Consider the following 13,667-nt stretch of genomic DNA (forward strand, 5'->3'; position numbering starts at 1 on the left):
CCAAAGTATTTTTGCTGAATACGTACATTGCCGTTACCTCTTGTTTGTGCTGGGCCGAGTGGTGCAACTCTGCTCTTCCGCTCCTTTTCATCGAACGGTGAGAAAATGGTTCGGGGCAGCTGGTGCTGTGGCTTTGGCAAGACTTCTGCAACTGCCTGCAATCTACGTTTCGGAGAACCAACATGATTTATACAGCCCCTCACGTTAAAAACTTCCGCCTTTTTAAAGTTAGCTGTCGTCGGCCTTCCAGGTAATCTCCTCCCTGTACTGTGAGTTGGGACACCAGCGAACGCTGGTTTCCTAAAGAGAGGAGTTTGGGAGCTGCGAGTGATAAATAGCGAAGAGCCAGCGTTGTACACGGTGGTAGCAATGCTGTCTCTTCGTGTTTTGCTGTCAATCGATTATACCCTGGAATTGTTGAATACTTGGGGTTTCAATGAGTGGAAGTTCCCTTTGGCGCTTCAGACATCCCTGCCAGTTACCCGTTAGGGTGGTTAATTGGCAGCAGTCTGGTGATCAATAGGGGATTGGCATCCTACCAGTGTAAAACACAACCAAGTGGTTTGCAGAGATTGAAATAGTAAATTATGAACGGGGGGAGCTGGGAGATACCTTGGGGGCAGGTAGCGCGTCCTCTGGTTTCGCTGGGGGGAGCCCCGAGCTGTGCCAAACCTGGAGCGAGTAGCGGGACCCTTGGATATTTGGTAAATACCTCTCTGAAGAGATTAGGGGAAAATCTATCCTTTCCCCAGTGGCTGCTTAACGGGGGGTGGGGCAGGGAGGTGGCGCAAACTTCATTCCTAAGTAAACTGGTGACCAGCAGAATTATTACATGTGACATGCATTGAAACTCTGATTGAAAATGCTGTTGAAGTGCAGAATATTTTTAAAGCACCTGAACATCTTCAAGGCCACCAGACAGCTGCTGTGTGCAGAGCACAGATACTCACAACACATCCATGTGCGGAGGGATGAAGGCGCCTGTGCTGCTAGAGACGGATGAAATGCTGGGGGTGGAGGGAGTAGGTGTTAAAAAATCATCTGTGGCCGTTCAGCAAACACTTATAAAAGCAGCCTGGACCCGTTACCTGATCTGTTCTCAACGCTTGTGCCGCTAGTTGAGCAACTGTGTTTCCATTCTCAGGTGAAAGAAAATCGATGACATTTCAAATAGCTGGAATAAAGCAGTAGTAAAGGTGGAGTTTGTCTTCTCAGCTCCCTGCCTGCTGCTGCCTGACATGAAGTCTCATGGGGACATCAGTGCTGCCAGCTTTGCAGTTTGAAAGCTTAAATATGTGCTGGGGGATCCTCACAAGCAGGTACGGCATCGTGGTTTTAAGCCCTGTGTAAACACTGCACGCTGGAGCTGCTGTAGATCAGATCAGAGCTCGGTCCGGCCCGGGGTCTTGTTGCTGGCAGCAGAGACCTTCCTGGAGCAAAGACACGGCGTTCGGTAGTCACCGGTGCGGCTGCCTAATAACCCCTTTGTGAAGCCGCTTACTCTCCCGGCCTCGTGACGGCCTGCGGGGTCACGCAGCACAGCTGAATTAGGCAGGGGCTGGAGGAGAACTTCGTGCCCGGCTGCTGGAGCGGGTGGAGGCGAGGGCTGAACGGCCTCCGTGAGATGCTGACTCAGCGAGGACCAGCCGTGCTATCACTAACCCACGTGGGATTCCCCACGCTGTGGCTGAACCATGTAATTTCTAAGACGGAAAATCATTAGACACCACCTTTGTGCCCCACTGGGGTGGGAACACGGAACCTGTGAAAATCAGGCAATGGGGTCCGTGTTCTTGAAGGGCTTTTTGGCCAAGGAATGGAACTCGGTGGTTTAACCAAGCTGAAGGGAGCCAGTTCTGCCTTGGTGTAACGGCACATACGGCCTAGGAGACCGCGGGCTGCCTGGGGTCATGTTGGGTGACGGCAGTGGGGTGTGTTTTTTTTTTTTTTTTTTTGCTTTTTTAATGTCTTCATTAGCAAGTCTGGCACTAAATGTAGTGATATTCTCCGAGGTGAATTTGGGTACTTAAATATCTTGGCCTGAATAGGGGTATAAAAATAGAAGCCTACAGCAGTGAGATGCTTCTGCTGATCTTCCCTCTGAAGGACGAGAGACTGAATCACTTGCACCCTGCCGTGATAGCGGGTTGCGTTGCACCCTCGCTTCTCTGCAGCCTCCCTCCTGGGGGCTCAGGCCTGGTTTCGGTGGCCAAAGGATGGTTTCTAACAGGATTTATGCCCTGAAGATGGCCAGGCACCGGAAATTTGTTGTCTCAAGCCTAGCCCTTGTAACCTTGTGCTCCGCAGCCTGTTACGCTGCAGTGGAGGGTGCTGGGTGCTCTCTGCAGGCTGGCGGGAGCTGCGGTTCTGTGTTGGTTTTTTTCTTTTCCTGTGCTCCAAATGTGGAGGTTGTTTCTGGGTTTGCAAACGCCCACGAGTGCCTCAGCTCTTGGGGTTTGAGCTCACCCATGTTTGCTTCCCAGGGGACTCCCCAGCTGGTGGGAAAAGCCTCGGAGGTCCCCTCTGCGGAGTGCACCCTGTGGATGAACGGTGAGAAGGAGGACGAGCATCCCTTGCGGGGGTGTGGGACGGGCGGCCTTTGCTCAGCTCTTTGCCGTGTTCCTGCTTGGGGTTTGCATGGCCTGGAAGACGTTCAAAATTGCTGTTGGTGGCTGCTCCAGACATGCCGCTGGCACAGGTTTGTGTGCCTGGACCTCGGATCTCCAGTTGGGCTGGGTGGTGGGTGCAGGAGGGGTGGGTCATGGTGCTCTCATGGGGGTCTCAGTTCCTTGAGTGTGTTCGAGGGGCACCCTGGAGATGTCCTGCGTGGGCTTTGCCACAGCCACCCGCTCGTCCAGCTGCTGCTCGGTGCCGTCCACTGGCACTGCCAGACTAAAGGGAAAAGGCCCAGAGGAAGGTGGTTCTTGCTGGTGCTCCTGGACGCTGCGGGTGCAAGCCCAGCTCTGTCACCGCTGATGCTGTTCATTCTGTGTAACCCCCATCTCCCACCCCAGCTGTCCTGCCCTGTCACCCCCGGACCCATGTCCGGGACTGTGGATCCAGGGTGTTTATCCCCCCCATCTCCCCAGGCAGCGGGTCCTGGGATGATGCTCCGGTGGCCTTGGCACGAACGGGTCATCCTGAGGCTGGTTTGCGATGGGCTGAAACGCTGCCGGTGACGAGCCCAGGTAGAGTTGGAGCTGAAGCTCCAATTTTCTTCAAATCTGGCTCTTCTGTGGTTTTGTGTTTTATTTTGCTTTTTTTTTTTTTTTTTTTCCCTTTGGAGTATTTCACAGGAGGCTCCTGCTCCTAAACCGACACCGCTGCTGGGGAGCAGTTGCTGTCAGCTTTAATCCATCGGTGAGACTCTCGTTTTCAGATGGAGATAACTTCTAGCTGCTGCAATACTGCTGCTGTAAAACAGCCTTGCTAGCCTCAGGACAACGACAGTTTCTCAAGCGCTCGCTGATGCAGATTTCTGGCTCAGTCCCTCCCTGCCAGGCAGCTCGGGTGGCTCATGGCGCTGGGAGGTGTTTGCTCTCAGGGCAAGGGGCAGCGACAGGGCAGCCGGCACCATTGCATTGGGCAATTTTCCATGTAGGAACAGGAAAAACTTGGGTGTCCTTTATGTAATCTGGTTAGCTAATTGTTATTAGCAACCTCCAACATCTTCCTAAAGGTTGCAAACTGCCACGAGAGGGCAGGAGCTGATGCTGCTGTTTCTCGTTATGGTTGAAAGGGCTGCAAATGCCAGTTCCTGAAGGCTATCCAAATGATTTTCCTTTTTCTGGAGGGTTTGATTCCAGGCTGCTGTTCAGTCTGTGTCCTTGCCTGCCTCCCTCCCAGGGTGGCTTCCACAGTAGTGGCAGGAAAACTCTCCCATGAAGTGAGCACGGTCCTGCTGGGCAGCTCTCCCCAGAGCTCCTCCAGACCTTCTGAAAGCCCTCAACCATCTCACAGGCTTCATTCACCTCCAACGGTCTCACTTGGTTTTGATGGCCTTGAAGCCGCATCCTGTGTCAGGACACGTGTTCTGAATAAAGATTTCTTTCCTGTCCATCTTGAATTAGGAAGTTAATGGCCAATTTCACTGTCTGGGAGAGACTTAAGCGTAACAAAACAGGAGCTGCAGCGCCAGCTGACAGCCTTGCGCTGCCATCTGTGCTATAAGGGGTTGGGAACTTCAGTCCGGTTTTGCATAAAAGGGAGAATGATTAACTAGTAAATGAGCAGGGTGGTTACAGCTGCCTGGAGAGTGGGTGAAAGGAAATTACTTTGAGCCTCCACTATAGCAAGGCTGGGTTTTTCTGGGTTTTGGCTGTTCTTAAAGCATGGGTTCTTTTAACCTTTAACACAACTGCAATGAACACTTACGGGTCATAAATCCCTTCCTTATTAATGTCACCCGCTCCCGGCAGCACAGTGTCGTGTCTATCTTTACTCCTCCGTCACGAGAGCAGAGATTCTCTCCAGGGTGAAACAGCTGCAAACGCTCTGCCATGCCCGAGTACCAAAGACTTAAACCAGCGACAGTCTTCCAGAGCATTATAAAGGCAGCAGCAAGCCTGTCTCCAGGAGAAGAGCATGTTTGAGAGAGATACCAACAGTTGCCTCTCGGAACAAAGGAACTCGGGAAACACGTACTGAAAACATCACCCCCACACGTGCCCTTGTGTGAGGAGCAAACTGTGTCAGACCGACAAGCTCCGGCAGTGAAGCGCTCACAAGCTAAACACATTAAGGCCTTGAAGAAGGTATGTCGGGTTCTTCACAAACATGCTCGAGACACTGAGGAGTCAAACAACTCAAAAAACCCCAACCAAACCCAGAGACAATACGCAAATCCTGAAAATGCAGGAAGTGGTGTGGGATCTGCTTACAGAGTCACGAATCTTAAATACTGTTTTATGGAATTTGGGAATTTTTTTTTTTTTAAACCCTTGCTTTTCACTGTTTTCTTTTAACCTTTCTTCTGAGGTCCCGGCAGCTTGGCTGTGAACGGTGAAGCTGTGCAAACGCGCGTGTGGGTTTTGATCGGTCTCAGTGTGGTAAGCATCCAACTACTCGTTTGAAACAGGAGCAATGCAGATCGGTCGTAGTACCAGACTGCAAAGCTGTGTGTGAATAAATTCACTGCGCCCCTGTGGGCGCGAAGTTTGGGCTTTATCTGGGTTTAACAGGTTTCTCATGACTAGAAACACTGTGGTGCAGTGTTGCTCTAATTGGACTGGGGGCAGGTAATTGTGCTCAAGGGAAAAAAGATATTTAAGCAGTAGTAGGTTTAATGTTTGCCTTTCAAGTATTTCAAACACAGATATTTATCCTGCTACTGTAGCTAACTGCTTCCCAAATACTTTTGAAAAGGAAACAGAATTCCTTGCATCTCCTCCGAGCCAACAGGAAATACTTATTAATTTGGATTCCAACATGACTCAGTTCAGAGATTACAACAGTTGCCAAAACAACTGGTGGAAGAGCTTACTGGAAGTGTAAAATCAACAAAAACAAGATAGGAAAAAAGTAAGAGATGAAAAATCATCTGTAACCATGTTTGGAAAAGTATTTATAAATAGCATAAAAGATGCTAATGCTCACGGCAAAATTACAGTGATCACATTATCTTTTCAGGAATTATATTTATTCAATCACATCGCTCAGCACGAAATAACTCTCTTTAACTGGATGCTTTATTTGATACGTGTCCTGGAGGCTCTGCAGCTCAACACTGTGTGTTGCTACTTGTATTTCTACAGTTTCAAGGTCTTGGTAGTTCACTTATAGAGTGGTATCATGTTAAGTCATTCTGTCATCTCTTAGTACTTGCAGTCAAACACAAGAGATTACATGCCCAAACTTAAACACGAAAATGACTAAACAATTATTCATTTTGTTGTAGCATACATTTCTTTCTCTTTTGTACCTGTAAGAATAGCAGATCTTGGATGATTTGGGACTTAGAAACATCCATTCTGGCACAAATAAAAACCCTAGCAGCAGAAAGACAAACAATTATATTTAGACAACTGGGTTTATTCAGCCTAAAAGAAGAGTGCTAACATTAGCTTAGAGGAGGCCATGGTGAGACATCAGAGAAGGAGAAGCTCTTCAGACCGAGGCCAGCGCTGTGTCCTCGCGCCGCAGACACCTGCGAGCTTTGGAGCTCCCGTCACACACTAATAACAACCAACTTCGTTTCAGTCCTTCTCTGAGGTTATGCAATGGAAAAGAAAACCTGAATATAGCAGACTTGAACATACCACGTTGCTTTTTTTACTGCCTTTCTTTTGATAAGGAAAGCCATGGTATGTTATCTGTGTAAGGTACTGGCTGGAGGGACCTCGGGAAGGGAGGGAAGGTCCGTTCTGCTGCTCCCCGCTCCCCTGTGCAGCGCGGTGCCTCTGGTGCCTGGTTTGGAGCTAAAGGCTGCTTATGAGTGCACACATAGCTGGCCTACGGAGACTCTACCTTCTTTGCACAGCCTTCTCTAAAGTTTATTTTTTAGTCAATATCTGCGCTTAAAATGCAATTTGTTGTACCAGAAGTTAAAACCATGGAGCAAGGATATGTTTAACACCATCGTCTCCCTAACTCCTCTAAAATAAACTGCTGTCCTTTTTTTCTCCTTCCTGAAGCTTGATGCAGAAATAAGATCTGGAAATGGAAGAGTCATCATCTTGTTCTAAATGCAAAAGCCCAGGTTGCTTCACTGAAATATGTGGAAAGATTTGTTTCTTCAGTGCATGAGCTATTTTAATTAGTCGCACAAACTCTAAAGGATTATGTGGTATTATAAAGAAAACTGCTGTTGCTTTTGCAGAGGGAAGCACATGGCACAGAGGTGCGTGTACATTTCACTGAAATGTTTCCATATTGCCCCCTTTTTGGAAGGTGCAATAATTTCAATTTCCCGTTTCTACCACAAAAAAACATTAGTAAAAAGAACTGGGTTTGCATTGATGTTTCAAACACAGGAAAACTGCTACAACTATAACCTTTCCTATTCTTTAAGTATATAAAGAGTGTACAAAAGGCTGTTATAAAAAATATTTTGTTACAGGTCTTATTTTGAGATAGTCTGATATTACTCGTAAAAATGCTAAATATTATCTGATGACGTTAATTTACGTAATACTTCAACCTGTATGCTTACTGAAAGGATTACACTTAGGTAATTATTGCAAAGCCTCATGGGCTTATGTTTCTTTTGGAATAACGTTCTCAAGTGAAATTTTCTCAGTTTAGTCAGATACTCGTTTCCCTTTGTGGCTTTTTGTGGCAAAGTGCTTAACTTCTCTGTGAGCCTTTGAACATCTCAAGCCTGAGTTCAATACCTATGGATCCCTTCTGTAACAGGCACCACAGAAGGGTTCTGCATGTCGCTCGGGCTCACGTCATAGCCCAACTTCTTCATATCTTTGGTCACTACGTTGAAGGAAATCGTCACAAAGCCTTGAGATCGCACCCTTGTTACTAGAAGAAAGAAGACGTGAATAAAACTGGTTAAAAGAGGTTTTTGAATAGTTGTTGAACTGTAGGTAGGACTGTTCCCAGCAGGAACAACTAGTCTTTTTTATCCACAGAAGGTGGATGGCCAAGCTGTGGCCTGCTGTCGGGCAAGGGTTACAGGCAGGAGCTCCCAGGGACTTACCTTCTCTTCCTTCTCCCTGTGCTACCACTCTGGGGTCAGTAAATTCCGGGCGTCTCCCTGTGAACCAACTTGGAGAAGAAAACAGAAAATAATTAATCGGATACATTCACTAGTGTTTAGATTTGATACAGGCATGTTAAAAAAACAAGGGGGGGGTTTAATGAGTTTTGAAGACTGATTCACTTCATTGCTGATCTACTTTGATAAAAGATAAGTTTTGTCTCTCTAAGGGAAAAAATGAAAACAATTTCATACACATTATGTTAAATCCAAGTTATTTCTGGACTAGACAGAATCTCTCCATGGCAAAGATGTTTTTGAAACTGATTCAGTTCTTGATCACCCAGAGTAACAGAGAGGCTTAGGTACTTTGAATACATCAGAGCTGCAAAAGTATACAAATTAGAGCATAGATTTGACAAAAAGGGCATCATAAAGAGAAGAAAAATAAATCTGTTGAATCCTGACTGTCAGGCACAGAGATTCCCATGCTGACTCTCACCCAAAGCGCTCGAGTACCACAAGGCTGGCTCTGCCCAAGGGTAGGCTCCGTTGGTACAGGCAATCCACAACCGAACAATCAGCTCACAGATCGTTCAGACTGTACTTAAACAATACAATGGAAGGAAAAAACCTTAATACCCTCAGTTTCTGTGTATAGACTGCTACTTCAGAAGCGATGTGTGTGTGTGTAAACAAGACAAAGGTTACAGCAAATGCATTCCAGATGGAAGAAAAGGTAGAACTGGGAATTGTTTTTCCATGTTCTGCTTTTGCTTTCCAGGTTGCTCTTAATGTGGCTGTCCTTCAACAAAAGCCCCTAGTTACAGTAAGATTTAGGGATGGACTGCAGCACACCTCCTCAGAGCCCAGTGACAACTAAAATGCTCAGTAAAATTAGTCTAAGTAGCGCCTCTGCAAGTCACATCACTGACGTAAATCAACATGGAACACGGAGCTGCCAGGCAGTACAAGAACTCATGTATCAGTCTGCTCTGCTGAAATTAGTTCTTTTTCAAACCAGCAGTGTTCAAATGTGAAGATGAAAAAAAGATGAGTTAGCATTACTGCAAGCAGGTAGTTAACACGTTTTAAGAAAGCTCTTCAAAAGACCTAGACACCTAAAAACGTGATTTTACCTTCAAAACTATCTGGTTATGATACAAAGTATTCACACATAGGCACCAGTGAGTAGCTGGATATACCTTGACTAAGAGCAAGAAGAACTTTAAAAAAAAAAAGTCTTTAATTATTACCTTGTAAACTTCTGCAGTCTAGATGTGGACTCCGGAACAAACATAGCGATGGTTCTTGTATGCCTAAAACAAACGTGAGACGCACAGAACTTAAGAAATGAACCAAACAGCACTGGTAAGACTTCCTATATTTAGAAAGGCACCAGAATTTCAGACACATCAGACCACTGAACATCTCCAAATATAAAACTTTCCCTTCTATAAAGAAAGGGTTGGTTTGGATAGGAAGAGTGTATCTTCTTCCATTACCAATGGTGGGAGTAAAAGCTTAGCATGTGCTGAGAGTGATGGGGGGCAGGCAACATACTGCGCTTTGTACTTGGGCTTTCGACATGCCAGTTTTGACTTTACAGTTGTCTACAGGATTACCAGAAATGATTTGATAACCAGGGGCTGCTGCTAGAAAATCCATGCTCTTTGTACCGAACGGACAAGACGCTGTAAGGAGATATGGGAACGTTTTTGTTTCTGAAACATCATAGTAACTGGAAAAAAATCTCTGTTTCAGTCCTGAAAGACAGATTGTCACCTCACCTTCCGGGTGTGAAGGGAACATGAACAGCTCCATAACCTCTGACCACATCGTTTCCAAAAAAGTCAGGTCCGTAGACGCTCACGACAATCTGCGGCCCTGCAAATGAAGCGTGTGTGAGAGGGGTGCCTGGTCTGCGAGATGGATCCCACCACCCCCAGCACTCACAGCCGGACGGGTTGGTGCTCTTGAAGGTAATGTCGATGGGGAAATTCCAGACGAGCGTAGTGGGTGCGACGTCGCTCTTGGAGGTGATCTGGGAGATGCCCTCCTCCAGGCCCTGTGGGGAGAACGCGCCATGAGCCAGGGGCCTGCACTAAGCCCATTACACACGTGCTGCCGCTGGGCCTGGCAGGCAGGCTGGGTTTCAGGGGCGCACAATGGGGCCTTACCGCTGTGGGAACCCAGTCTTGGCCGTAGACGAAGCAGAACTTGCAGTAGAGGTCGTCAAATCCGGGGAACTGTGGGAGAGAGAGGCTGTGTTGGTGGGGAATTACTGGGGCTGAGGACAGCCTGCACCACCGTGACTAAGAGCCAGCCCGCGTTGCTTGGGTCGGGGCTGAGGCCGGGCTGGGTTAGGGGCTCTGGGGCCCAGCCCGCCCTACTGGCATCCGGGCGGAGACAGGGACCGAGGACCGAAGCAAGGCCGCGTTACCGGGGCCGCGCTGCTGAGGCCCAGGCCGGGCTGTGTCGCGGGGGACCGGGCTGCCCCCCCTCCGGGGGCCGGCGGGGCCCCCCACCGCCCGTCGCGGCGCGCTCACCTGCCCGCTCTCGATCTGCCCGTTGACCGCCAGCAGGAAGACGCCGGGGCTGCTGGCGGCCGCCATGGCGCCGGGCGCGGCCTGCCCCGTTGCTAGGGGGCCGCGCTCCGGCCGTTGCCATGGTTACGGACGGCGCGGCGGCGGGGACACACTTCCTCGGCGAACGGCCCTTCGCGGAGCTCCCGCTCTGGGGGACTCCCCGCCTCCCAAACGCGGGCGAATCGCCCCAAAACGCGGGCAGCCCCCCCCGGTCCCCGGGGCCAGCCGTACCCCCCTCCCCGGTGCGGGCCGTGCCGCCGGCAGCGCTGCTCCCCTCACCACAGCCTGGCACCGCAGCGCCCTCACCCCCATGGCCGCCCCACCAGGCCTGAGGGGCCGGGGCTGAGGGCCGCCGGCCGCTCTCCCCGTTTATTCTTCATACCACCTCCTATGTACTTTCCGGATTTTTTTTTTTTTTTCTATTAGTCTATATTAAACTCTTTTCAAAGTGCAGGCACCGAGGACATGGCCACTAGATGTTGCTGCTGGCCGGGCCGAAGCGGCTCCATCCGCTCCCGGGCGAGGGCCAGAGCCAGGAGGTGTTTTCCAGGGAGGAAAGGCATTCGGGATCGGTGGGAAATGGTCCATTTTGTGGTCTCCGGAGGGTCGCCCTCGCGAACCACGCCGATGTGAGGAGAGGGAGAGGCCGGCGGGGTCGTTAGTGTCCCGCAGCAAGGTGATTATTCCCCCAGGCTTATGGGGGCAAGCCGTGCCTCGATAACGCCGTTGTCTGGATGTGGCCGCACAGACTGTGGGAAGGGGAGGAAATGGGATTGGTTTAATTAGCCTGCTCTAATTAAAAGGAGGGGGGTGAATTTTGTGTGTCAACAAGGCAGATGAACGTGCAGAAGCTCTGCAGAGCTGAAACCGTTGAAATCTGCTGACCAGGTCTTACTGTTTCCCCGCAGAGGCTGCGACGTGACGGTGCTGGGCCGCGGTCGTGCCGCCGCTCACGCCAGGAAGCTTCGCCGCCCACGCACGCGTCGGCGCCGCGGAGGCTCGGTGACTCGGCCACCATCTGCTGCGGTTCATCCCTTCGCCTCCTTTCCGCATCCTAGACAACGCTCCCCTCCTTGAGAGCGATCCGGGGGCCATTTGATTGCCACCAGACCTTCTGGGGAAGGGTGGAGGAATGAAGGAAGCCGTGGCTCAGCGCCTGTTTGGGTTTCCCGTGCTGTGGTTGTAATGAGTCGGAGACCTTTCACACACGGGCTGAGCAGAGATGCGTACTAGCACGGCTGGGACAACGCCTCGGTCCTTGTCCTCATCCACTAGCTCCATTTTATCTCCCTTCTGGCAGACCTGGTGGAGGTGGCTTTGCTGCTTTGGCTCTCTACAGTGCCACACAGTGGACTGTTCACTGCAGGTGCCTTTCTTTATGGCAAAGGGACACCCCAAGATACCGCCCCTTCTGTTGAAAGGTTTATATTGGACTGAAAGTAAGCTACCATTACGCTTCATGCTGAAAAGTACCTTCCGTGTTCCAATAGATGTATTCTCTGTCAATATCTATTTCAACTCGATTTTTCGGGTTTTATTTGGGGTTGGTTTTTTTTAACATTCAGCAAACAAATTTGGCCAAGAGAAGAATGGGAGAAAAGCAGGAGGGACGGGAGGGAATAGCTGAAATTTTATCCTTTCTCCCCCGCCCCTCAGAAATGCTTCAGAGAAAATAATTCATTTGAACTGAAAATTATCAGGGGGGAAAATAAAACAGTTCTCGACCAGCTGTCTGATGCAGTTAGCAACGCTGTTTAATTAACGCTTTACTTGGCTACCAACTACCTCAGAGCTAGCTAAGAGCCAATTTAAGGATTTTTTTCTTGCCTGGCAAGCGATAATACAGCTGCTGGAGGAGTTAATATCAGCACTGGGAGACAGTCCCCATGACAGAGAGAAGGCAGCAGGGTTATTCAGCAGCTATGAGTCATCTGTACCTGCTTGTGGAAGGACTCTGTCCCCTCCCAGTCATAACGAGACCTTTTTTCCTTTCCTCCCTTGCATGCCAGTCTTGTTCTAATTAGCTGCATTTTTAATCTTTGTAAGTAGAATGAAATCCCAAGCAAGGAAGCATTTTTACCCTGCTGGAAAACTTAATTAATGATCCATCAGAGAGTTTGGCTTCCAAGCATAATGAAAACTCGTGGATCGCGGCGACTCCATGGGTGTTATTTAACGATGTTGCTATTTCTCTTGGCCATGTAAAACATTCACCTCTTCTCTCAGACATGCCCTGATCCTGTGATATGTGAAGGGACTAACGGGAAGCCTCCCTGGGGCGTATGGGGCCGCAGCCATCCTCGCGGGGAGGAAGGGCACTCGCCTGCTGCTCGCTGACTTGTCATCTCTTGCAGATGCTGTGCCCACCTTGGGTCCCGGCTCCAGAAGAACGACTCCCGGTCTAGCGAGCGCACCGCTGTCCCTTTAGCACTGACCTCCGTGCGCGAGGCATGTTAAACAGCTGAGGGAATTATGTTTTCTCCAGTCCCAAAAAGAGCCAGAGGTTGGAAAAATCCAAATTGCTTGGAGCTCTGTCACTAAGAGCTTCTGAATCAAGCCGACGTATCTTGACCTGACTCCCACAGCCGAACAGGCTGCCGCGCTGCCGGGGCGATGGGCTCCTGGGGAGGCCGGAGCACGGTGGTGCTCTCAGAGGTGTTTGTGTGCCATTGCCGTCTGTTTCCGTAGGGATTGACTCCGTATGTGCGTGGGTGAGGGCTGAGCTAGCCCTCGGGAGTGGGGGAGCAGATGGAGGCTCTCCTTTTCCTGGGAGAAGCTGTCAGGTGCTGGCGGTGGTGTGTCTTGAACCATGCCTGGTGCCCATCACCCTGTCTCTGGGCGCCTTCAGCATAATGGCAATAGCAGTAGTAGAGCCCTTGATGTGCGCAGCAGGTCCGGGCGCTGCTGCTTGCTGCTGCCTGGGTGAGAGAGCGCTTAAAAGTCCTGTGCTGCAGGGAGACACCCAGCGAGCAGGTACTTTGTCACCATTACATTTTCAAGTGTGATTAAACCAACCGCGGGGCTGATTCATTGCTTCCAACAGGCGCTCGGGGAAGGTGGCTGAGACAGAAATGACAATACAGTGGCACAGCGGAAAAGTTTATTTTTAATCCCAAATATTTACGATCAACACCTGCTAAATGGCCAGTGAAATACATTTTATGGTGTCATTAATCTGCAATAACCCGGTTTTATTTTTAGACTCTTTGCACAACGTTGCCAGCCTGACTCATCCCTGCCTGCGTTTTATCTCTGCGAGGAGGCTGCCGAGAGCTTCCCTGCCCTTTGTCTTAACAGCCCTGTACTTCTGTTCTCGGAGCTCTCCCCACCTGCTGCTCGAAGCAAACGGCATGGAGGGAGGATATTCTCATAACATCAAACGACATATCAGAGGAGGATATTCTTGCTGTAATTCTTGCTGAATATTTTTA

At 49.7% G+C, this 13,667-nt stretch overlaps 1 protein-coding gene across 1 annotated transcript; it reads right to left on the bottom strand.

Moving 5' to 3' along the window:
- Positions 1-5,511: 5,511 nt before the first annotated feature.
- B9D1 (B9 domain containing 1) lies at positions 5,512-10,676 on the bottom strand. The gene is made up of 7 exons (XM_075165480.1): positions 10,198-10,676; positions 9,829-9,897; positions 9,605-9,716; positions 9,439-9,535; positions 8,905-8,967; positions 7,649-7,716; positions 5,512-7,470 (listed from the first exon to the last, which is right to left on the bottom strand). The coding sequence occupies exons 1-7, from the start codon at positions 10,261-10,263 to the stop codon at positions 7,325-7,327; spliced, it is 621 nt and encodes a 206-aa protein (XP_075021581.1). The 5' UTR covers positions 10,264-10,676; the 3' UTR covers positions 5,512-7,324.
- Between the last annotated feature and the right edge of the window lie 2,991 nt (positions 10,677-13,667).

The sequence above is a fragment of the Calonectris borealis genome, chromosome 16, assembly GCF_964195595.1.
Source record: "Calonectris borealis chromosome 16, bCalBor7.hap1.2, whole genome shotgun sequence".
NCBI classification, from domain to species: Eukaryota; Metazoa; Chordata; class Aves; order Procellariiformes; family Procellariidae; genus Calonectris; species Calonectris borealis.

Excerpts from the sequence above, each read along its gene's own strand:
- B9D1 (XM_075165480.1), bottom strand. The coding sequence starts at position 10,263 with ATGGCGGCCGCCAGCAGCCCCGGCGTCTTCCTGCTGGCGGTCAACGGG. Across the intron at positions 9,717-9,828 it reads AAGACTGGGTTCCCACAGCG|GGCCTGGAGGAGGGCATCTC; the intron begins GTAAGGCCCCAT and ends TTCTCCCCACAG. Across the intron at positions 9,536-9,604 it reads GAGCACCAACCCGTCCGGCT|GGCCGCAGATTGTCGTGAGC; the intron begins GTGAGTGCTGGG and ends CTTCATTTGCAG.